This window comes from Echiichthys vipera (assembly GCF_963691815.1).
Source record: "Echiichthys vipera genome assembly, chromosome: 4".
NCBI lineage: Eukaryota > Metazoa > Chordata > Actinopteri > Perciformes > Trachinidae > Echiichthys > Echiichthys vipera.
The window spans coordinates 16,589,627-16,614,907 of record NC_139829.1 but is presented as its reverse complement, the minus strand read 5'-3'; the positions used below and the strand labels follow the sequence as shown (position 1 = coordinate 16,614,907).

Below are 25,281 nucleotides of genomic sequence, written 5' to 3'. Positions count from 1 at the left end.
ATTTATCCCTGTTAGATCTGCCCGTTTCAAAAGTGAGTACACACAAAAAAGGTTTATTATAGGATTAGAAAAAGGAAAAAAAAGAAACAATATATTCAAATATGGTTATACAGCATGCCTAAACTGACAATTTAAAGAGAAAGCAAGATTAGCAAACAAATCTAACACATATATATATTGAATACCCTATCCTTGGGTGGTAAACATAGTACTTCATAGAGTAAGATAGGCATCAACATTAATTTCATATCAAACAAAAAATATTTTTAATTAAACTGACTTATATACTGTATTTATTGTAATGCAATGCCTGTTTTTATTTCACATTAGAAAAAAGTTTGATTACTTCTGCATGAAATGGTTGAAAAAATGACATATATAAGAGGACAAAGCACTATGACAAGTGAACACTGCACAGTTATTTAAAAAAAAACAGCAGGGTGAATGATAACAATATCTTAGGCTGCATTAGTCAATGAGTCTTGATAACTGCAAGCTACAAACATTAACAGGCAGTCTGCACATCCATAATAGGTTTGCTGTTTATCCATATTTTTTCATTATTAATTCATGGCAATAATTAAATAGCCTGCCTGGTTTAGACACTGAATATTCTATGCTAACGGAGGATAGTGGTAAATAAGCCCCCTCGGTTTAGGCTGTTTAGTTTTTTTTTCTAGCAGTTAGATACGTGTGTGTGCGTGCATGTGAGTGTGTGTTTCCAGGTTGCTCATGTGATGACGTTTGGGCCACGGCGTCCTGTCCTCTCATGGACGTTTGAGATCTTCAGGGCGATGGCGATGAGAGGACCCAGCACCACCTGGATCGAGGAACACATCACAAAACATTTTCAACAATGATAATTTGACTGTTGATGATTTGAATTGAGAAAAAAAAACCTAAAACCTTATATTATAAGCATCCCTACTAGAGCTAAATAGCTGCATGATTATGAGACTATGAGACTTTAAGACCACTAGAGCATTGATCTTAACATTGAGTCTCTCATACATTAAATCATAGTAGTTAGGTACATCTCGAGCAGACACCAACCTTGCCTTTGTTTTGTTTTGTTGTGCTGGACAGCACATAGGTATCATGTTTGGGCCTAAACACGATGCAGATAAACCGTCTATGAGATAAACTGATGTTTGACACATCTCAAACAAGCCCTATAAAAACTGCAAATGTGCATGTTAAAGACTTTTACTTGTTTGTCAACCAGTTCTTGATACGTGCTAGAGATGATTCATTCATAAAAAATGGTACAATTGAAACACTGGTGTAATAAAGCCATTAGCTAAGATAAGATATACCTGTATTGATCTCCAGTGGGAAAATGCTATTTTTGCTGTACACGGGCAGAAATAAATAGTATAGAAAGGAAAATAAATAAATACTAAGAAGTACACATATTAAAGTAAGAATAGAATAAAATTAGAACTACAACATAGCATTTGGAGACAAGCTATGAGGACATGCTGAGTTGCGTCATGACAGGTTATAGAGGTGCAGAAAAATATGACGACACCTTTAAAACATGTCTTAAAATGAGTATGTGCACTGCACGTCACTTACATTGTTCAAAAATGATTTGACATGCCTCAGGAGTTTTGTGTTTTGGTGTAATGTTTAACCCTTCATAGCATAGGGCTGTGTGATGGAATACAGTAAATAGTTAGCAGTGCGTTTAAATTTGCCTTATAAGCATGTTGTCTAATCATGCGTGTCATGTCTGATGATTTATGTGCTTCGGGTAAGGAGCAGAATGATTAGGTATTGAATTTATGATCTAATATTAATGATAGATTGTCCCAGGGTTCAGTGTAGGTCTCACAACGTGGACGAGGAAAATATAATGATTAAACAAATGTTAAACAAACATAGCACCTTAACTCTCTTAGAGCTAAAACCGTTCAGGTATTACTCATCAATTAGGTGTTCCATACTTACATACACTTTTCCTGAGGTTACCAACCAGGATCTAACATTTTGATTTGTGATGAAATCAGTGCATAGATGACACATTTGATAATGACTTTTCTGTCCTATGTGTTTTAAATTCTTTCACATTAATTTAACTTAAATTATAGCTTGCACCAACTGTTAATGCTCAAATACTAACTTGAGGTAGCATACGAGCATTACCCATGCAAGCTGAAGACACCATTGGTATTCTTTTGACTTGTAAGAAAGCATGACACAAAATGGTGTCATAAACCTCAGTTAGCGCACCTTGTTTGAAGAAATTGTTCGGTTAGGAGGCCAAACCTAAATGAGGACGTCTAGCCATCATGACTGCATCTTTACAACCCCCGGGTTTGGTTAAAGTACACTACCTATCCCTACATCAAAAAACCACACAAGACGCTAGTGTTTGTAACTCCAAAGTCTACAGGTCAATTAGCTTCAATTGGGTCACACGTATAAAACCTTTATACATCCATCTTTTTATTACAAAAATATGTTGTTTCATTTTCCCTTATGTGCAAATAAGGAACTTAAGCTGCGTTACACATCATTACTACATGATAAAACAATGGCTTTTCACCATCACAGCATAGGCTGTATTACGGCCCTAGTAGCTGCAACGATCAGTGTATTTTCTCCTTGTTGTTCAATTTAAGACTGAACAAAGATTAAAATTACACTTCAACTCAAGTGGCTTCTGTGGTAGTGAATATAAAAGAAGTGATAATGGAAAGTAATAGCAGGAAGAAATAGCCAAATTTGTGAACTATAAGACAGCAGAGATGATTGGTTGTGTGTGGGAGTTTTCATTCAAGTGCTTTTAAATATTTAGTAATAGGGATCTGAATTGTATCCCATCACTCAAAGCATTGCGGAACAATGTCAAAATAACATTTTAGGTCATATCATCAAGTGGTACGGCCTAGCTTGACACCGAATCTCTGTCTATCATTCATACGCATGCACGCACAATCTCACACAAGATGCCATCACACTCCCTATGTACCTGTGTCTCTCTGTTGTGTCTTTCAGGGTCTCTTTCAAAGCTCTCGGCATAAATGCGTATGGTGGCACCTGTCCCTCCACCGCTTCCGCTCATCCGAAACACCAGGCGGGATGCATCATTGAAGACAATCCTTAAACCCTAGAAACATACAAACCAGTGTTTACATTATCGATCTAACTATACATGTTTATACATAAATATTATTTTGCTGACTTACTTTATCTTTGATAAATGCCCACAACAAGTTACATTACCATAATTACTGTGACAATTAGCTATATAAAAAAAATTGTCAGTACTAAAGTATTCAGTCCATCGTACATTCACTCGATGAATTATCAAAATGACTAAGGGATTGTAATGGACATTTTCTAACAGAATCCCTTGTGTAATCCTATTAGCACTATTTAACTTTATTTACAATGTCATCTACATACTACTTTAGAAGAAATGTAAATGATAAGCTTTATCATACAGTATCCAGTAAATCTGTTAGTGGAAGACTATTAAGTATTAAAAGCTTATCTGCTCCTATAATTTAGATATTTTACTTTATTGAATATTTTCCAGTCATGCATATTGGCAGTACTGGCAATATAACAGGAAAAATAGGGATAGTCATACAGTCAGTAAAGAGGAAAATCAGTTCTTTACTGTGCAGTAACTGCAAATATCCACTAGATGTCACTGTTTGATTTGTTGGAACTGTGTTCATCTAGGATTCCTTTACAACATACTGCATTCTTGGTCCCTGTCTAAAACATTATGTAAGGTCATAACTACTCCAGTACGTTAATGTTATACCATGAAGCTTTATGAGGTCCAGCCAGCCTAAAATTAATTTTAAGGTTGACCATTTTGTTCAGCAGCTCATAGAGGTTGTTCTCCAGCAGAGAACAATTTCACACCAGTGAAAACTTTTTTAAAGAGTTTAGGTTAAGTTCAACAGCAGAGGCCTACTGGAAACTCTTTGAACTTGAGCTACACTTTTAGGAAAAACAGGATATTGTTGCATTGAGGGTACCCAACCACCAACTCATACTGGCTGACGCAAGGAAGATAAAAGACTCTTTGACTAATGGATGTGTGATGACTCTTATCTGTCCTAAATTCCACAGTGCCTCTTCCCTTATACTATTAGAGCAAAAGACAAGCTCAAGGGGGAAACACAGCAGTATGTTTTGAGAAAAATAAAACAAGGAGCATGAATAAGAAAAGTACCCAGTTGGTTCTAATACAATTTTTCTACAGGGTCATTTGAGTGCTTTTACTTACAGCTATCTCCCAAAGTAGTGCTGTCAAAACATTCATCATCAGAGCTAAAAAAAAAAAAAATCACTACATGTCTTGATACTGACAAATGATGCATAGGTTATTTTAAGTATAGTACAGAAGAGTTGGATGAACTATTATAGGAGCAAAAAGTGAAGGGGGTACATTGGCCCAATATGACAGTGACCCCATCTCAGGGCAATAATTGCTTACCTCTTCAAACTGTGACTCAGCTCCATAGTTGATAGACAATAGTAACAGAAGTAAAGTAAACCACTTGCCTTCCTCCTAATCTTAGTTTCGCTCGGGAATGTGACATATCAGAGTCGGGTAAGGAGGAGAGACAGCGATAATGTAAGATGTCCGTCCGCCTGTCTGTCTGTCTATTTGTGAGTGTCAACTCATCTCTAACAATAGAGAAGCAGTTATCAGGAGGCTGACTAATGCCTGTTAAAAACAATGTCTGCTGCAAAGCTCAGAGGCCCTGAGTGGAGCGCATACCAGCCACAGTGTGGCTGCACATAGACTTATACAGTCTATGAAGTATTAGCTATACAAAGGAAAAATGCAGTAAATACATTTCATCAAAAATGACTATGGCATAGCATAGAAATGTATGTGTGTTCCCCCGGATCCTCATTGTAAGAGATTGGTCAGGGCTATATTTCACAGCTCAAGTTGAAAAAGAACAGAGGAATATGGTCGTTTCAGATGCATTTATGGTAAATAAAATCTGTTCAGCCACTGTGAGAATACATCTATATGCTTCCCATGAACCCTAGCTGGTGAGATAGCCAGGGGCTAGCCTTGGCTAAAGCTCAAATTAAATTGACTCATTGATTTTTTCCTAACTGTTCCAGAGCTCTTTTTCTGTAAATGAAAAATATATAATGAGCTAAAATCTTGGTCATTCAGTTGGTTATTCCAATTATTAACTAAATTAAGTCTTAGTTATTCAAAAAACACAGCTAAACATTTGCAAAGGGTAGCTAGTTTAGCAGATCTCAACCGCCATATCAGTTTCTCCAGACTCGTGTCAATATATGCGATTTGGTGTAACTAAGCTGTTTAATTTGCTTTGTTTTGCAAAAAGATACAGAGCAAAACATACGTACTTAATGTCTATAAGCTATGGACTGTAAACAATCAAAACAAAGTTTATTTTATTGACTACTTTAAATGGACAGGGAAACTGAAAAAAAACCTTTTTTGTTGGAACATACAGCATTTTCTAAAAGTGCAGCATCTGCATTTATGTATTTATGTAGGTTAACTGGCAATCATTTATATACGTCTAAATTAGTTTGAAATGCAGACAATGCAGAATTAATTCAGTAGCTGACTACAAAAGGCTGCCATGCCACTGATCCACTGTGCTTTGTCTTGTGTATTTGTATGTGTTTGTGTCTATGTGCCAGCTTTTCCCCCTTCAAACACACTTGCAGTGGAGAGACTGCAAGTGAGACGACAGCTGATATAATTCTGTCCTGGAAGGAATGTGTGCTGTAATAACACACACTGGGGCAACTGGGATGCTGAGGATTTGCCACTGAGGTTAAATCACATTTTGGGTTGACTGCCTAACTAGCTGTGGAGCTGCTGTAACCATGGTTACACAGAGAATTATTAGCAGCGGGACAGCAAGACCTTTACTGCTGTTAAGATACATAAGGTTAAGACAAATTGTAGGCACAAACCTTGCTGGCAAACACATGTGTGAACACATGTAGGCCTTGCGAGCGTATGCATGTGTTCACACTAAATGCACAGGGACAACTGGACTGACAGTACACACACCAAACTGCACAGTATGTGGTATTAGGTGGGGCAGAGGCTGAGGAGTGTTGACGCCAGGAATGAGTTTCCACACATTTCTGGGCAGAACGGAGGGAGTCAGCTGGGTAAACTTCACAGAGATTGAGAGGGAGGGAGGGAGAGGACGGGGAAGGTATACTGAGATAGGGACTTATCAGTGTGTGTAGTGATATGTGCTGTGTGTTATGTGTGTGTTTGCATATGTTTATGGTTTGAAATGGATGACAGACTATCATGTCCAAACATGGAACCTCTTTAATGAGACAACATTGAAGCTTATTGGGTGGTCTCTAGCTCACATGAGGCTGATGAGTGAGTGCATGTGTTGGAAAGAGAGCACAGAGGAGGTGTTAGTGTGAGTGTGTGTGCATGTTTAAGATCTCTTCAGGCAGTCCTGACCCAATGAAAACCCAGGGACCTGACTTGAACCACACGTTCTGTTCTACGTCATTTTCCAGTTTTCCAGTCTGATAACATGAGCAACAAATTGCTGGTTTGTATATAGCTTCATCATGTTTAAGCCTGTCACTTTGTATATTGGCTGTGGGTCAACGATACTATACAATTAATCTGATATTATTGCAAAACCAGTAACTCAACTGGTAGAGCATGCGCCCTATGTATATTTGCCGCAGAGATCCGCCCCATGTTGTCCCTCTTTCTCTCACCCCTTCCTGTTTATGACGTGCTGTAGGCCTACCATCAAATTAAAGGTAAAAATAGAAAACTATGGACTAGATCCGTGCCAGACACACTGGATTCTTTCTTTTCCATGTTCTTAGCCCAAACTGACCTGGTTTCGAGCCACTGTTCCATCCACAGGGTCAATGTACTCGAAGTTGTCAGCCCTCTCCACGCCGTATATGTGGTCTCCTACAGCAAACTTCTGACTGGTGAATGCTTTGTCTGAGATTACTGACTCAAGATCCCTCATCAGGTAAAAGGCTGCACGTGGATCTAGGCCTTCATAGTCAAACCTGAAAAATACCAAAACATAAAACACATACATGCCCACCATAAACACACGCATAGAAAGGCAATGAAACCATGGCTGAAGTAGAAAGAGCTGAGAATAGCTCTTGGGAAAATGATTTGTCCTAGATAAATTAACATATTTTTATAGCATTGCTTTTACTTAAAATGGATCGAAACTGCAAGAGACAAGGTTTGTCGAGGTGATCGATTGATTTTCCTCAAAATGGTGACAGATGTTTGTGTTTTACAGGCTTTTTTGGGATCTAGTCCTTAGCGTATACTGTAGGGCCTCTCCATCTTCGTGTTGTGGGAAATCTACATCAAATTAGGAAAGCTCTCTGTGGGAACATGAAAAGCTGCAGCAACTGTCAGTGGGAACATTGACTGCAGGAACTATCTCTGCCTCTCACAGGGGAGAGGTTAAAATAAGAACAAGCAGAGAGGAGGACTGTTGGAGAAATGGACGAAGGTGAAGGCCTGGGAGACACATTTGGCTTTGGTCGGGATACAAGGGATTGAGACGTTTGGGAAAAGGGAAGTCAATGTATCAGGGCTTTTTGATTTAAATATAGTCAAGACATAATGATTGAAACAAGGGTACACCAATAAAGAGATGAATAATTGAAAAAACACACCCCTGATCAAATGCAGCGAGATTACTGTATTTAGCTGATTACCTGCAGAAGTAGTTACGTCCAAACTTGGCCCAGTGTTCTCTGACAATCTGCTCCACGCCCTGTTTCCTGGCAGCCATGACGGACAACCACACCAACACTGACCACAAACCATCTTTCTCACGAATATGGTCTGAACCTGGAGAAGAAAGAAAACACCCGAAACAACACAACTCTGATTAAACTTTGTGCAGATTAACTCATGTTTTCAGTAATGTAATGTTTTCAGCCAAAAAATAGTCCAGTATAACGAGTCATAATGCAGTACAATACTGTAGTAAGTGAGCTTTAGAGATGCTGCTATTTTTTTATCTTTTGAAAGAGCCAGGCTAGCTGTTTCCACCTGTTTCCACTCATTGTGCTAAGCTAGATTAACCATCTCCTGGCTCCAGTTCCATATTTAACCAACAAATATGAGAGAGATATCGAACACTGAAGCTTCAAAGTTTCTTCAGGACTCTGGTGGAAAATACTTTGTTTGGCAATGTCACTAATGACAGAGCCCTTCTCTAACACGTTTGGATTTTGAACATTTTCCACACAATGATGATCGAGAACTTACAACAAGCAAATGTAAAATGATCCTGTGAATATTCTCATTTGTCCAGGTCATCGTTATCCTCAAAGCAATTTCAGTCAAAAGCAACTGGACTTGGTCCACCAGTCCCAGCCTGGTCAGATGCGTACTTGAACTGACGAAGCGTCTTGGATGAGAGGTGAAACGTCTTTCTAGACAAATAACCAAGTCCAGTTGCTTTTGACTGAAATTGCTTTGAGGAAAATGTAAAATGATAGTTGAATTTAGCATAGTATTCAACTTCTGTGTAAAACCAAACATCCCCACACAAATCTCCTGCTTGCAATCTTAAATCTCACACACACACACACACACACACACACACACACACACACACACACACACACACACACACACACACACACACACACACACACACACACACACACACACACACACACACACACACACACACACACACAGGAGTAGTTCACACCCAGCCTCCTTCAGTGGGGAGCTATCAGTCTGTACTTGAAAACAGCTGCAGAGTAAAGGTATCTGTAACAGGGGCACTTTGACATTTTAATAAGATTGAATATGTTTGTAATGTTTCTCCGGCAGAGCTCAGAGCAGGAAATGGACTCAGCAGTTGGATATCATTTTAATTTACATCATACATTTATTTTACGAGGAAAAACATGAAGCTACAGTATCATTGTGTCTGTTTTATAGGATAGTATACACAATTCTTTGCTTTTTTTCCCTCCACCACACACTAAAACAGGAAGTGTACCTCTTAGCACTGTGTCCGACTTTAGCCCTATACAGCTGTTAGGAAACTGACAGTTGTCATTATTTAATCCCTGTCTCACGGTCTGTCTCCCTTTGGCTCACTCTGAGACAGAGAGAGAAAGAGTAGAACTTACAAATCTAATTATTACAGCACCACAGCGCAACCATACCTTTTCCACATACATGTCACAATTCCAGATTTTCAGTCAAAGCTACATATATTGCAATGTTTTTGGGGGGATAGTCAAATATAATCAAAGCAACAATAACAAAACCTACTAAACTTCCACAGAAAAGTTTGACAGAACTGACAAAACGTACTTTTGCAATCGTTCATTCTGTGCGTGTCTGAATAAATGTATGAGAGTTTGTAAAGAGCAGGAGTGGTGTACAGCTCTGATGATTTAGTACTCAGAGCTCCCTCTGAGCTTTTGGCCTTACATGGATAGACAACGGGTAAGCTCCCATAGTCCTCCAAGCTCTCTGCGTCTTTGCTCCTTCAATTTCTCTCCTCCTCGTCAATACTTCTCATATTTGGACTCTCCTAACTCCCTCTCCCCTATTTCCTTCAAGCTTGTCTTCTTTCCTGTTCAAACCAAGTAACATTTTTCTTCTCACATAGAGCTTTTTCTCCCTTGTTACCTCAGTTTTAATAGGTAGATATTATCTTCAATTAAAAGAAAAAATGAAAACATTTAAAAAGAGACAGATAAAATATATAATAGCTGTAAAAAGATTAAGAGAAAAAAGAGGAGAAGGGCATTGGAAAAAGGAAGCATGAAGAGACAAATGAGGGAATGAGCAAACGTATGTGTATTATTTGTGCATGCACATTGTTTCTATTTTCTGACTGTGTATGTGTGTGTCTGCATTCATAGAAAACATTGCCACTGGAAGTCCGTCTACATGTTGCAGTGATTCAGGGAGCCCCATCTCCTTTTATAGCAGAAGAATGGGGATTATTTACACATGCAGTCAGGGTTGCAGCCCTCACATCCATTACTGGGCTCTGACTGGAGCTACAGGCAGCCAGGATGCACTGCTTACAACTCTAGTCCTCAAACAGGCTGGTGAATGTTTGGAAGAGAGGGGAGGTTGTAAGAAAACATTTCACCAGGAAAGGGAAATGCTCATTTCATTGGGATGCACTTTTCTTCATTTTGTCCATAATTCCTATCAGTAGTAATAACATTAAGCATTGCACGGCAATTGCTGAGATCTGAGAAAGTGGCATCATCGCCAAAAATAAGTCAAATATAGCAAGAAACACAAGCGGGCAAATGATGATACAGGTTTTAAACAAACCCCCAGGTTACTCACACTTATTTTGAGGGTAAAACAATTGTAAAGTGAAAGTATTAGAATAATTACACACAGTGTGTTGTAAAGGTTTAGAGGAACACTTCCTGGTTCAACTTTGAAATGTACAATTTGTGACTTTAGGCTATAAATACAATTAAATTAACTTGTCTGCAGTTGTGCATGTTTCATAAGGGAACATTTCAGACTAAATACAGTGATTTAGAAAATCGGGCTAAACTGTTGTCTTCTTTAAACTGTGTTAAGATAATGTGCAGACATTGGCATTACGTCAGAAAACACAACCCCACATTAATTTCAATGAATGACACAAAGTTGCTCTGCTTCAAGTGCAATGCAATGTCATTAGGCAATACACTGTTTTGGGCACATTCCTGAAGGATAACGTGATTTTCACCTTAATAACTTTCCAGAGTTGTAAAATGCTGTATTTATTTAAACCGATGTGTAGTGTTTTGGCATCTGGGAAGCTTTTATCTACACTTCAAACTGGATTTTATGCTCTCACACTGACTTAAACAAAACCACCAGTGCAGTCATATGAACGGCTACAGTCTAATTTTCTGACCACTTTTGTTCTTGCCCCATTGGACTTCAATAATTACCTTGTACGGCAGCTGGATTCTCATTATTTCATGAGATCCCCCATTAGGTTTCAAGTAGTGTGTTTTTGTCTGGTGGTTTGGACCAATCAGCATCCAATGAGGAGCTACTGGCAGTTACAGGCGTGGTTTAGGGTGTGTGGTGACCGACTGTTCATTCAAAACAACAACAGGGTTAGTGTAGACGCTCAATAGCATCAGTTATATCAGAACTGGGGAGTATTTATTTTATAGCAAAGGCTTTTCTCGATGGAAAAGATTTTTTCGCTTTCTCACAAATGGCTTCGGCAAGAGTTTGATAGACGGATGGTTCATCCAATCACCTACAGAGTATCGTTTGAAAGTGCCTGCCCCTTTTCAAAAAGTTTACAATGATGGCTTCTCTGATAGTTATGTGTAACAAACCATCTGATCTGTCAGGTCACTTCATTATAGTGATATCCCTCATTCCCAGATTACTTTGTCGAGTACAGTATTATGATATCAATATTAATGATGGCCAAAACTACAAAAATAAAGCCAAAGTTGCTATAAATTTGAATTTCCCTTGAATTTCGAGACACGGTTGGCTGGACACTCTAGTATTTCAGCAATCCACTGCTGCGTATTCACAGTTAGCAGCAGCTGGCCAGTGCAGTCTTCTTGTGATGGCCTTGTTTACAGGCACCTCAACAACAGTTGCTGCTGAGGGGATTTTTCAGTCACACACCCACTCACACTTTCCAAGCCGGCCCAGGGGTTAGAATCGGTGACCTTCTTTTCACACACTAAAAGGCTGCTCCTGCTTTGTATCTGTATCAACCCAATTTCTGTATTAATGACATTGAGCATTCACAGATCTGTATTTGGTGTTGTTTGGATTGTGAGTGAGTGTGCTATAGCAAATGAGATTGTACCTGTCCCAAAGCTCTCCTCCCCGCAGAGGGAACAACGCCCAGAATCCATCAGGTTCCCAAAGTACCTCCAGCCTGTGGGAGTCTCATACAGCGCCAGTTTCATGGCTTTGGCCACCCTAAAAAACACACATAGAGAAACAAAACTAGTACTTTATACCCACAAACAGACAATGTATTTATCTCTCTTTAATATCTAACGCCAGCCTTTCTCAGTTACGATATAGAGATAAGCGGACAAACAATCCTGTGACCTTTGAAATAAAGCAAACCAAATGTTGTATGACAAGCGGAATCTGCCAGCAGCTCATCCAATAACTTAATAAGGCAAAGGCAGCAAGAACAAAGTAAGTTAACCTTTTAGCTGATGTTTGCTTTGAACCTGAGCCATCTACCCACATAGGGAGAGGGGTGTGTGTGCGTGTGTGGATACATGTGTATTTTGGGGTCCCGGAGAGGATAAAGGTGAAGACAGTACAATATGTGGGAAGAGAGGGCGTGCAAAGAAGCAGACAGGAGGGGAAAAGGGCAAAGATAAAGTCTAATAAAACTTAAGTTAAAAGTAACTGGCTGAATACAATGAAGTCCCAGTAACATGATTATAGGCAGTACAGTTTGAGAAATGGTTAGACACATTTGGACAAAGGAAATCAAAATAGTGTAATGTTAAATAACAAAACAAAATCAGCAGCAATTAAATCTTGAAAATGCATTTCCTGCGGAAAATAGGTGGAAATGCTTTAATGCTGAAGCTACAGTTTAAAAAAGCTGAATATGTGCAAAATTATGAAAAAGCTGAATATTTGGAAAGACTATTAAAAAAGCTGAATATGTGCAAAAGTATGAAAAGGCTGAAATTTGAAAAGAATATTAAAAGAACCAATCAGAGGCCAGCTCTGTGTGAGCCAATCAGAAGTCTGCTCCCCCATACAGGGACTCGACCCTATGGTTCCCAGGAGAGTTCTATTAATGGGCCTTCACATGAAAAGCGTTTTGCGCTGTGCTCCCAGCAAGGCTGGGCGCAGAGACCCAGTAAATGGCTAAATCAACTTCAGTATTACAACAACCACTCATAAACTGCCCATTCACCTGCTTATAAACCCTTAGAGAATTACATTTTCTTCCAAGACGGTAATGTAACGTTAAATAGTTCGGGAAACTCAGACACACAAACAATACGTTTTTTACCTCCATCTTTCTGACTGGCTTGATGTCGTTCTCTGGTTGTAAACGTCACACTCAAAGCTTCTGTCTTAATGGTTGCACTTTTGAAAGGTCAGCAGCAATTAGATCAAAGTTCAACTGATCTTTGAACATTGGGCGCTGAATGAAACGGCGGGGGCAAAAGCATTTTACCGCATATCATGTGTAGGGGTCTTTAGGACTGACCTTTTGACCTCATCACGCAGCTGAGACAAACGGTTGCCATGAAGATCAGTTCATATGTAGGTCAAACTCAAGCATTGGTCTCTGCACTGAAATGCATAGAAAAATGCTTCGAAAACAACTCCTTCCCACAGAAAAACTATGACTTGTATTGTTAAAATGCATTCACTTTGAGCATTATGAGGGTTTGGTCAACATGGAGAAATGTTTTTTTGTGTGGAAAAAGTTAAAAATGACTGATAAATCATAGTTTTAAAATCATGAAGTTATCTCTCTCCGATCGTTTGGTTGAACAAATTTTAACATTGGAGTCAATGAGAGCAGGAAGGCACTTCCTGGTGCTTTGAGCCACATAATTAAAACTATAAGTCCAAGTGCTACAATGAACAGCTTTTCTAAAATAAGACAATAATGCCTACATTTTAAAATATAAATTATATCTGAGAAGTCAAAGTACGGAAGCTAGAGAAGTTTTAGTAAGAAAGAAACCTGAACGCCAGAATGGAGGAGAGATCAAAGGGATTCTCTTCACTCCACCGGCGCAATACATACTCATTATAAACTCTGATCAGGACTAAAAAAACATAAAACATAAACCGTAACTATAGGAAAACTGTAAAAGATATTAAAAAAACTGAATAAGAATTAAATAGTTCAAAGTCTCGCGGTTCGTTTAAAGTTAGAATTAGAAAGTTAGAAGTTTGTAGGTGGAAGTATGTGGGACTAGATGATGTTCAAAGAGGGGCATGTTTAAGTATAAGTTTAAGTATTTTTAGCTGATCTCCATTGGTTTGCATTATAAAAAAATATGAAAAAGGCTGATTATATGAAAAGGTATGAAAAGCAGAAAAAAGCATAAATCAGCTGAAGGAGCTGATCATTTTGATAGTTGAGTGGTTTTTGTAGCTGAAAGTATGCAGCAGCTAGAGGCGACCGAAAAACGCACTGAAGAATAATAATAACGATAAAGATTTGGGTAACATAGGTTGAAAATGCTGAATAAGTATTTCTAACAATAATCACATTTTGGCACTGAGTACTTTGACATAAAGCCAAAGTCCCAAACCCTCATTCAGCTAGCCTGTGTTCCACTAGCATCAGATAAATTAGAAACAGGTTCATTACAAAGAAGTTTTTCACTTACAAGGAATTTGCCTTGGTGATTGGTGCACACAATAAACATACTAAGAGGAAATTAAAATAAAGACTGCAACAGTTACGTACATAAATGTACTATAGAGAAGATGAAGAAAGTATATACTATAAAACACTATAACAAATATAGATATTGCCCTAAAGCAAGAATTAAATTTATACACAAAAAAGTAACCAAAAAGCGAGGCACGCTCTCACCTTTGACATATCTTTGTGATAATTATGTAGTTGAGATGTGAGTACAGGATTCATCCTGTTAATAACATGTTAAGTACCCGAAAGAGAACAACATGGAACAATGTTGATTGTCTTGAATGTAGTACACATGCATATGTGTTTGCGTGTGTGTGTGTGTGACAGAGAGCAAAAGTGTGGGTCTTCTTCTTTTTTAGGTTACCACCCGAGATTCTCAATCAAATCACCCACACCTCCACAGTAACAGCAGCTGGAATTGCTGGAAGAAATATTCCACAAAAAAACCCATTAATGGCTCCCTAAGGAGCAAACATTGAGGTCTGTCATTCTCAAATGCTCGTACTTGGGATGCTGGTAAGAGACAGAGACAGGGTTGAGACATGTGGATGTGGGTGGGTTTCAGGGGTTTTAAAGGGTTGTACACATTCACACAATCATCATGCACATAAATAAACTCTACACTGCCCAGTACAGCTGTTTACATGAGGATGGGATAATTTACCAAATAAAGAATAACCAGCTTTATTCCCCTCTGGGGAAGCAAGAGCTGGAACGGAAAGCCTGGCATTCCTAAAAGAAAACAGAAACCCCTGCCTTTTGATGAGCCTTTTACGTGTTAAACGGCACGTACGCAGCAAAAATGTCATGACATGGCCTTTTCTACGCTTAGACACATGATATGCCATTCCTCTGACAAAATCATAGTCAGAAATTAAGTCTTTGCTGGTTTTAGATCCACTAGACTCCACACTAAAGTCAAGCAATGGAAGCAAATATGTACAATCATAGTTAAACAAGCATATTTAAAGAGAAACAATACCAATACTCCAAAGGCTTTGCCAAAACAGAAAAATGTTGGCAGATGGGTATGACTGGAGACACAAGGAATAAACTTGAAGGATTTCTATTTAGGGCTGCAATCTTGGCTCCCTGTGTCTTTTCTACGCTTAAACACATGATATGCCATTCCTCACAGAAATGGGTTAAGGTAGGAATGTTCCTAAAGCACACTTTTAATCACAATATTTTTATAATAAGTGATTGCCTTGATCTTTCCAAAAAAGCCTTTTCAAAAGTCTATTACTTACTGTACTTACATCTTGTAAGATGCCTTCTGCATTTCTCTTTATCAAGGGAGATCATGGGCTATCCTGTCTGTATGATTAAATCAAATTGAAAGAAAAAGAAAATGTTTTGCCCCCATAAGGTGAAGGAGAGACAGAGATTAACCAGGCTCAGCTATGTCTATCTTCTATTATACTGACTCTCTGTGCCAAAAGCTGAGGATTACAAACTTACACACAAACTGATCCACACACTTACAAAAGGACTTCACAGACAATGAACACACATGCTAACACCAATCCACCAGTATATCTTGTGTTTTTTCTCCTTGTCCTTGTTTATAATTTATCTTGTGCATCAGCAAATACTAAGGAGTAGTGTGAGGCATGAAGTATTCTACATCTGTGGAGTGATCCATTGTCAGCTTTTGGCCTTGGCTTGATATTTAACCAAACATAGCATCCAGTGCCCTCTCCTCACCTCCCCCTCTGAAAAGACCTCAGCCTGAATTTAATGATATGATTCCTATAAAGGGATATGGCTGTTACCTACATTATTTTATGAAACACCATCTGACATTGTTTCAAAACAGTTTCCTAGACTTTTCCAACACTGTCAAAGTATATGATTAACACCTAACAATATTATACCAGGGGGAGAAGTGTGCTTGATGGCTCAATGTTTAATTTGGCTACCTTCTGCATCTTGCTTCCTATCAAAATATTAGTGTATAATACAACATTTGAGCCTGATGACAGCATTTCACATTTTTTTCTTAGTATTTTTTTAAGCATTTTACAGGGTTTTGGAACTCACCAAATACACTAAACTATGGTAATTTTACACGAGAACAACAAATCTAGCCCTACCAAGCCGGTCTGGCTGACTAGGCGGATTGCATAAACTTCTCAGTTTGAAATATCCTAACACCCTGTTATGAAATGTTCGGTGTGTGAAAACTTAGCAAGCAGAGAAGTTAAATAATGGATAAAAGGTTGAAAGTAGTAGTGGTATAATATGCAAACTTTTTCTAACTGCCGATTTTACTTTAAAGGTCCCAAATTGTAAAACGTGACATGTCCATTGTCATCTTTACCATAAAGCAGGTTGAGGTGCTATATAAATTCTGTGAAAGTATTAAAATGTTCAATCCACAGAGAAATGCAAACAGCCTGCATTAAGTAACTGCCTTTAAACCTTGACCAATCAGAGCAGATTGGGGCTTTTTAGGTGGGGGGCTAAAAGAGACGATTTCAGACAGAGGGTGAATACAGATATATTCAGACAGACAGTATGAGTATAATTTTTGGACATGCAAGCATGTAAACATTTTCTAATAGAAACCCAAAATACAAGTATGAACCTAGAATCAGAATAAAATGTCCCCTTCGAAATGAACACATTTGGAACATGACTGGGGTTGTTGCTGCAGCAGTACTTCTTCTCTAATAGGGCTGTGAGGTCAGAAAAGAGTTGAAAACCACTGCTCTATAAATAGCACAACGATTCCTTGATGCCAAATCAGTCCAAATGTACCCTCTTTTTCGAGATTCAACCTCCTACATCTGTACCAGTCTAGGGTATTCATCGTTGCTTGTTTTTGCTTTTTTTTTCGCCACCAAAACATCATGAAAAACATGATGCTACAATAGTCTAGGGGTTTGCAGGCTGAAAATTAATCCCTAAAAAGCACACCCTGTGGTAGTAGCACATCATGTCTTACAAGGACTTAAGCATTGGCAGCTGTGAGGGACAATACAACCTTTTGATTGTCTTGGTTATCCTAGTAACCAGCACAACAGAAATCAAAACCAAGAAAAACATTTCAGCTACAACATTTTACTTTGTCATGCTAATCAACAATTCAGTACAAGAACTCCTCACCCTGGTTAACAGGCACAGCAGTGGGTCAACCTTCTACATCCTCCCATCCCTGGAACAGTTAAAGGAGAGGCAGATGTTTCCTTTTCCAAACTTTCCCTCCCACTTTCTCTTCCTCCGACAACTCCCTCTCTTTCTCTCTTTACATCAGCCCCATACACACATCAAAGTAAGACAGGCACCCTCAAGATTTGACACCTGTAAGCTCTGCCTTCTGTCCATCTGACCCAAATACATTCTCCTTCTCTCTGTTGCATTCCCTCTGGAAACACACAAATACATACAGAATATACACAGTCACATTTATCAAGGCTTTTATAACAGAGTTTTCTTGACTATGCATAAACACACAGCAGGGAGAGCTGCTCAGTCTAAACATTTAGCATACAGACACACACACACACACACACACACACACAGGCCACTCGCTCTCCTAAAAAGGCCTACACTTGGGCCAACTCCAGGGGCCAACACCACGCTACACCATACTACACAAGTACTTCAACACTTCCCGGAGTTTGTTGAAGACATGCAGATATACATTCTGCATCCAGAGACAGCAGTGGTACATTAGGAACTCAAGAAGTGGTTTTGAAGCTGAACAAAGTGACCCTCTCCTGCAACAGTGACAGTGATTAGTTGTTAAGTGCACAGAGGAGGTAGGTATGCTTTGCATAAGAGCACATACCCTAGAGTATGCCGGCGGAATTGGGTTTAAAATGAAAATTTTAAACAATGATATATTTTTGCTGACAAAGCTCCTCAGAAAGCCCAGCATGACAATATATGTAGTAGAGGTATTATCTGTAATAGACTTCATAATGTAAGGTTATTCTACTTCTCGGGAGATTGTACAACCAAGTTTCCAGGAAATTAAATTATGCTATCATCAATACAAAAAAGGAGAATGCTAAGAAAAAAGAGATGCATAAAGAGAGATGAAGAAGATATTTTTAGTATACTAACATAATAAAAGGGTAATTTCATCTACTGTGAGTGTGTGAGTGTGTGCTTTTTGAGAGGTCTATGGCTCAGGGTTGTAGCGGGACATGTGACAGGTCTCAGTCAGTGTGTGTGTGTGTTTGTGTGTGTGTGTGTTTGTGTGTGTGTGTGAGTGATGAGGCAAAGCAGATATAGGAGCCAGTGTAAGCAAAAGTTTCAAGCAGCTCTTTCATTGAGCAGCTCATCATTACAGTCCAGCATCATAAGACAAAGCCTTAGGCAAGGAGGAGTGCAGCACCATACAGTAGTGTAAAATGAGTGTGTGTGTGTGTGTGTGTGTGTGTGTGTGTGTGTGTGTGTGTGTGTGTGTGTGTGTGTGTGTGTGTGTGTGTGTGTGTGTGTGTGTGTGTGTGTGGCTATACTATACTAATAAAGATGACTAATAATTATGTGATGTAACATGCACATATGTAAGCATCATGTTTCCCTCTCAACAGTAAAACCCAGAGAGGTCACTTCTCTCTCTCTCTCTCTCTCTCTCTCTCTCTCTCTCTCTCTCTCTCTCTCTCTCTCACACACACACACACACACACACACACACACACACACACACACACACACACACACAGACACACACACACAGACACACACACACACACACACACACACACACACACACACACACACACACACACACACACACACACACACACACACACACACCTATAGCCTATAATGTATGTTTCCTGCTAGTGTTATATAGATCAAAATACAAGGGTGTGCAGTTAAGGAAGTAGATAGCTATATTCTGGTGTGCAAGGCTTCTGATCCATCATTAGCAGTCACATTGGCGTTTTTGTTATTTAACCATGAGCCCTTTTTGTCCCGGTTTTACTTGGCTCCCTTGCTGGTAGCATTGTTATTAGTGTCTGCAAGGGAAAACCTTGTACTTTATTTTCACAATATATTTTTAACATATATTTTATGGACTCTCATGATATTTCATGGAGAAAACTATAAATTGCATGACAACTCAATTTATCTTAACTTGTTGTAGACAATATCCGTACTGAACAAACTACAGTTGGTCTTTTCTGGTTCCCTCATTCTATTAAATGACACAATTTCATTGAGCAGCATTCTGTACTTGGGCGGATTGCTGGGATCCCTCCTCCTGGAACAATGTTGATGGGGATGACTTTAGCTGTGATCACATCCTCTCACTCAACACCCTCTGCTCGCCTCTAGTCTTACATAACCAACAATATTTATAGGCGGTGAGTAAATGTGTGTGTGGGGGTTGTGTGTATGTGATCTCACAATCTTATTCATAGTGGGTGAGTCTTCATCTGAGAGTGTCATCCCTCTCCAGAGATTGGGCTGCTACAGGAGTTTGTAGAGAGAGGTCGAGGTGGTGTGACAAGAGAAGGCGAAACCCCTTAGATCCGAACATGAACTGCAGCAGCACACATGGTGTCTACATAAATAATGTCCCTGTGATCTGGTTTATGTTGGCCAAACTAAAAGAGCTTGAATACAAACTCAACTCAAGAATATTAGATTCACACTTAACAACATTGAACCTTTTGGCCAAAAGGGAGAACTGAATTTGTTGAATGTTTCCTGGCATTTATTACACTTGATGGGTGGTGTACATTTTGTACTTCTATCTTTGTAACTTAAGGATATGTCTTTGTTCTTTTGTTTCTGATTTCTGAATATAGTGCACAGAGTTGGATACTTTGACATTGGCTATGGCAACTAACACCCTTGGATCAATTATCCAATAGATTTTAAATCCTGTTCAACCAATTGTGTGTGTGTCTGTCTGTGTGTGTGTGTGTGTGTGTGCGTGTGTGTGTGTGTGTGTGTGTGTGTGTGTGTGTGTGTGTGTGTGTGTGTGTGTGTGGGTATGTGTGTGTGTGTGTGTGCGTGTGTGTATGTGTGTGTGTGATTAAGGTGGCGAGCAGGAGATTTGTGTGGGGATGTTTGGTTTGTCTCCAAGCCCAATCACTCTCCCTGAACTTCTGTTACACACAAGAAATGACTGTGTTTAAAATTGCATACTAACTGACTAACATACTGACTGTATATAAAGTATGCAGTATATTAGTATACAATTTTGTGTGTTATACCTGTCGAGGGCGGTGCTGGTGGCCATACTCCTAGCAAAGCCCTTGACTCCCAGCTGTCTGAAGTAGGGGATGGTGGAGAGGTTGGCAGCCATGATTGCCACTGAGTCTGACGGGTTCACAAAGAAGCCGTTTTCTCCAAGGATCATGTAACGGTCCTGACAACAGCAAAGCATGTAGCACAATTATGCACAACTGCAGGTTTTATCAAAGGACAAGACTAGTGTTCTTCTATATTTTGCACATTGTCAATTAATCTCATGATGAGTCAAAAACTAGCAATTCATTTATTCTACTAATAGCTTATCCATGTTCCTATTTCTGTGCCAAAGACCTCTATTGTTGTGCAAATGATGCTGCAAAAAATTTATTTATATATTTTTTTTATTTAAATACATTTATATCGCACAACATAATCATTGGGTTGGTATCAAATTGAGTGAAGCTGGATTTTCAGTTCTGCTGTAAAGTACAATATGAGCCACAAATCAGTGAAAGCCAAAAATCACAATTGCAGTTTAAAGTTAGGGAGATATTGGTTACACTGTTATGTAACAGCCACCGCAAAAAGGAAACCTTCTCACTGTAAGATTAAAACCACTGGTGCTAATGACAGTGAAGATTCCAACCCTGGTGGGAGAAACAGAGCATATATGACATAAAATCTCCTGATGCTAAGCTAATTTACTCAGCGAAGGGTGTGTGTGTGTGTGTGTGTGTACACAAGAGATGACTATTGGATGACATTGTGGAAAAACTGAGCTGCTTGTTGGATCATCATACTGCGTAATTCAGCCCTTGTAGCTTTTCTTCCTGTTATCAATGAGCAAACAAAAACAAATGAAAAAATAAATAAGGCTCTCTGGTATCTATGGGTGGAGTCTAAATTGTCTTAATCGCTAAAAAAATGTGAATAGGTTTCAAATTAATGTATTTCTGAGTGACCTACCAAAAAACCAAGATAACCCGTAAAATAAGTAAGAGTGGGCATCGTTTTAAAACAAATTAAGGATTGTCACGATAATGTTTGTAAACTAAATTAAACCAACATATGTGGTCCCCTCCAGACATGTTTTAAGACATGTAAAAATAGACATCATGTATCTTACCCCATCCGCATCAAATGCAGCTCCAAAGCCAAAATCACCTCCTTTCATAGCATCGACCAGAGAAGTGGCGTAAGTCAGGTTGGGCTCCGGAGGTTGGCCCCCGAAGTCCTCCAGAGGTACACAGTTGACAGCAGAGTTAGCAGGAGCTCCCAACTCATCACACAGGATCCTGCGTACATAGGGACCCATCACTGTAACACAACATGAGGAGAAGAGAAAAGATAGAAACAGTTTAATCTCTAATAACATTTACAATAACTCAGGGACTATATAAGATAGGTGATGAATTGTCTCACCTCCATTCATGGCATCTATGTGTATCTTGACCTGATCTGGTCCTGTGAGAAGGCTTTTAATAGCATTGAAGTCAAAGATGTTTTTCAGCAGCTGTAGATACACCTCAACCGAGTCTACAATCTCCACTACAAACACAGAGAAGATACAATTGGTACTGGATGGCAATGTGTTTGTTTGTATGTATTTTTACATAGAAACAGAAACAGAAAGAAGAAAATAGTGAGAGATTATTAGTACCTCTGAAAGGTTTAAACTTGTTCTCCAGGTCAAATTCTTGTCTTCCCAGCCTGGACAGGTCAATGCGGAGATCAGGGCAGATGGCATACTCTTCAAGCGTCCGGCTCACCTGGTAGATCCTCTCCATTACTGTGTCCGGAGACGGGCCTACCACAGAAAGAATGACATTACATTAATATATGTTTTTGACCGGTATTAAAAGATCCCTGACTTTACATATAGTTTCAAACCCCTAACTTTTGACATTCTCAAAAGAAAGTAGCAACTGGAGGATTCAGAAGCACTCTTTCTCGGTCCTCACCTCCATTTGCCACGTTAAACTTAATTCCAAAGTCTCCACCAGGGCCTCCCGGGTTGTGACTAGCTGTGAGGATGATCCCGCCAATGGCCTTGATCTTCCTGATGATGCAGGAAACAGCAGGGGTGGACAGAAGGCCGTTGTGGCCGATTACCAGGCGACCAATCTGCAGAGCACGGATATTGAAGATGAACTATGTCAGTTACACATCAATCCAGGAGGTCACCTATTGTTACAATGCTTTCTGATAAGCTAGAATTGTATAGAGGTCTGCTCTCGAATGCTGTGTAGATATGAAATCAGGCTCTGCTTAGAATTGATGTGTGGAAAAGTGACCATACATAGGGAAATGAAGCAGAAAAAAATAATATCAGGAAATGTTTCTTGAGCTGGCTGTGACATAAAAATCTAAAAAACAAACAAAAAAGAAGCTTGCATTTTTTTTTTCTACGCTGACCTGGGACAGTTCAAGAGCCTATCTGTACAACTGGTAGTGAAATCAACACTAGCCAAAAGCGTCTCATCATTCCACAGGTTACTAATTGACAGCCAGATTTTAAAAAGCAAATGATCTGTCCCAAGAGGGTGCCTGAATAACCGAGCTGCACTCTCTATTTATAATTTGTATGCTACTTTTAAAGCAGTAATACCACAAGCATCCCATAATTCCCCTGCATATCAGCTATTCTAAATAAAAGTGTCCTCACTGGAGAGCAATTTATTCTCCTGACGTCAGTGTATCCTCCTAACATCCGGCATGTTGCATGTGTATAAAGAGATGACAAGGAAAGTGAGGGACAAGAAATGTACGCCTCAAGTCACATTTAGCCTGCATAGTAATGTGTGATGAATGTGTATAAAGCAATTTATTTATTGTTTAGATTTTATTCAGCAACCAGTGAAAGAAAGGTATGGTCCATGCATTGGGTGGGTTATCTGCAAGTTGCCACTCTATTGACTTTTGGTTCAGTGCCATCTGACAGGGGATCCCCAAAGCATAAAATTTGGCCCTGGAGAGGTGGACCAGCGAAAAAGGGGGGGGGGGGGGGGGGGTACGTATGTCGGCAGGAAAATAGAGCAGGATGGATGGAAGTGCTGATAAGGCCGACATCAAGAGACATTTGGCTGGGCCAGCAGAAAAATGGACTGATCTAAAAAACAAATGATATCCCCTTCAGATTTTCCTTTGGAACCTGTCCAAACCAATCACAAATATCCCAGAGCAAGCATTTTAAATGAGCTGTGGGGATTTTCCTCTCACTCTGTCTTCCTATTTTCATTTATCTGCTGCTGCTGACACTTGGGATCTCTCACACACTTTGGATGTGTTTGCATTAGCACAGATCATTACTTTCACCTGAACTGAAGCTTTCATGTCTGTGTGAAGAGTGACCGCATGAGCTAATGTGATATATCAGCCATGATATAAAAAATTATTTAAAGAATCAGATTCCTACTATGTTTTTTAAGAAGTGGTGGAATAATCTCTGCTGACAGTAGGCAGAATCAGTGTTCTTTTATGGGCTATAATGCTTCCCTAACTTTTTTGATTGTGTCCCCTTGTTTAGGTGCATGTCTACTGTATGAGTTGTGAGCAGTTCAATGGAAGACTGATTCTTCACTTCTCAGACTTTCATTTTCATAGTTTTAGAGAAGATATAAAACTTTACAGGATTTTACAAATAAAGGACAATAATTAGTATTTTTTTTTTTTTTTTTTAATTATTTCCTACACTGGTAATCATCTTGTGACCCTTGAGGTTCATCTTGCAACCCCCAGGTTGGAAATCACTGGGCTGCAGCATAGATATGAACACCCTGGCCTTAATACAAAATGGGATTACTTCTTTGGGTAAAACTTTCCTAATCATCCATGGCAAGTTTAGTTAACCTGTATTCTTCAATGCCGTGGTAACCAGCTAATATCGCATTAGCTTTACCTTGCTGGTAACTTCTTCTTTGTGTAATTTTCATAAATGTTTACTTGTAACAACTTGAAGATGCACCACAGAAGATGAATGTATCTTTTGCAGAAGACAGAAATGCTAGTCTTGTGCACGGTTTTTCCAGTGTTTACAACATGTTGATATAATGGAACAAATGCTCTCCGTTTGTCTGTATGTCAAGGTTGGAGCCCCCCCACCACACACACACACACACACACACACACACACACACACACACACACACACACACACTTCTTACCCCATTGGCAGCTGCCATCTGCACTATCACCTCGGTGGCAGCTCTGCTGAAGTAGCGGCCGTCGCTGCCCACCACCATGGTGCAGCCCTGTCGGTCCCGCAGGTCGATGGAGGACAACACGCTCTGGATGTAGTTCTGCAGGTAGTTCCTTTTCCCCTCGAACACAGCTGTCTTTCTCCGCAGCCCGTTGGTACCGGGCCGTTGGTCGTCGAAGGGGGCAGTTTGGACCGTCACCACCGGGATGGGGCTCGTCTCCATCCTCCTCGCCTGGACCCAACGGGAGGACGCCGATCAAACAACCTGAAGTTACTTTTTAAAGTGCGCTTCTGGTGGTATGCGACCACAGAGTGGGAGTAACGCTACTGTGACCAGTTGATGGACCTCGTCAGCCTGTAAAGTGAGGCTACAGTGTGTCGCGTCCCTGTCGAGGAAGAGAGCAGTAACAGCAGTCCCTCACAGGGATGAAAGGAAACACCCAGCCAAAAATGTTCTCACCTCTGCAACTTATGTCGAAGCCTACAGAGCTGCATCCCTGTACTGGA

At 39.6% G+C, this 25,281-nt stretch overlaps 1 protein-coding gene across 1 annotated transcript; it reads right to left on the bottom strand.

Annotated features, from left to right (window-relative positions):
• Nucleotides 1–164: 164 nt before the first annotated feature.
• pgm5 (phosphoglucomutase 5) lies at nucleotides 165–25,281 on the bottom strand. Its single transcript, XM_083912234.1, has 11 exons — nucleotides 24,740–25,281; nucleotides 22,538–22,700; nucleotides 22,237–22,383; nucleotides 21,999–22,124; nucleotides 21,703–21,893; nucleotides 20,597–20,751; nucleotides 11,841–11,956; nucleotides 7,717–7,852; nucleotides 6,858–7,041; nucleotides 2,978–3,115; nucleotides 165–820 (listed from the first exon to the last, which is right to left on the bottom strand). The coding sequence occupies exons 1-11, from the start codon at nucleotides 24,995–24,997 to the stop codon at nucleotides 731–733; spliced, it is 1,704 nt and encodes a 567-aa protein (XP_083768360.1). The 5' UTR covers nucleotides 24,998–25,281; the 3' UTR covers nucleotides 165–730.

Bases quoted from the DNA above. Each gene is read 5' to 3' on its own strand.
- pgm5 (XM_083912234.1), bottom strand. From the start codon at position 24,997: ATGGAGACGAGCCCCATCCCGGTGGTGACGGTCCAAACTGCCCCCTTC. The intron at 11,957-20,596 runs GTATAACACACA...TGTGTTTTTTAG, and splicing joins ACCAGCACCGCCCTCGACAG to GGTGGCCAAAGCCATGAAAC. The intron at 3,116-6,857 runs GTCAGTTTGGGC...GTATGTTTCTAG, and splicing joins GAACAGTGGCTCGAAACCAG to GGTTTAAGGATTGTCTTCAA.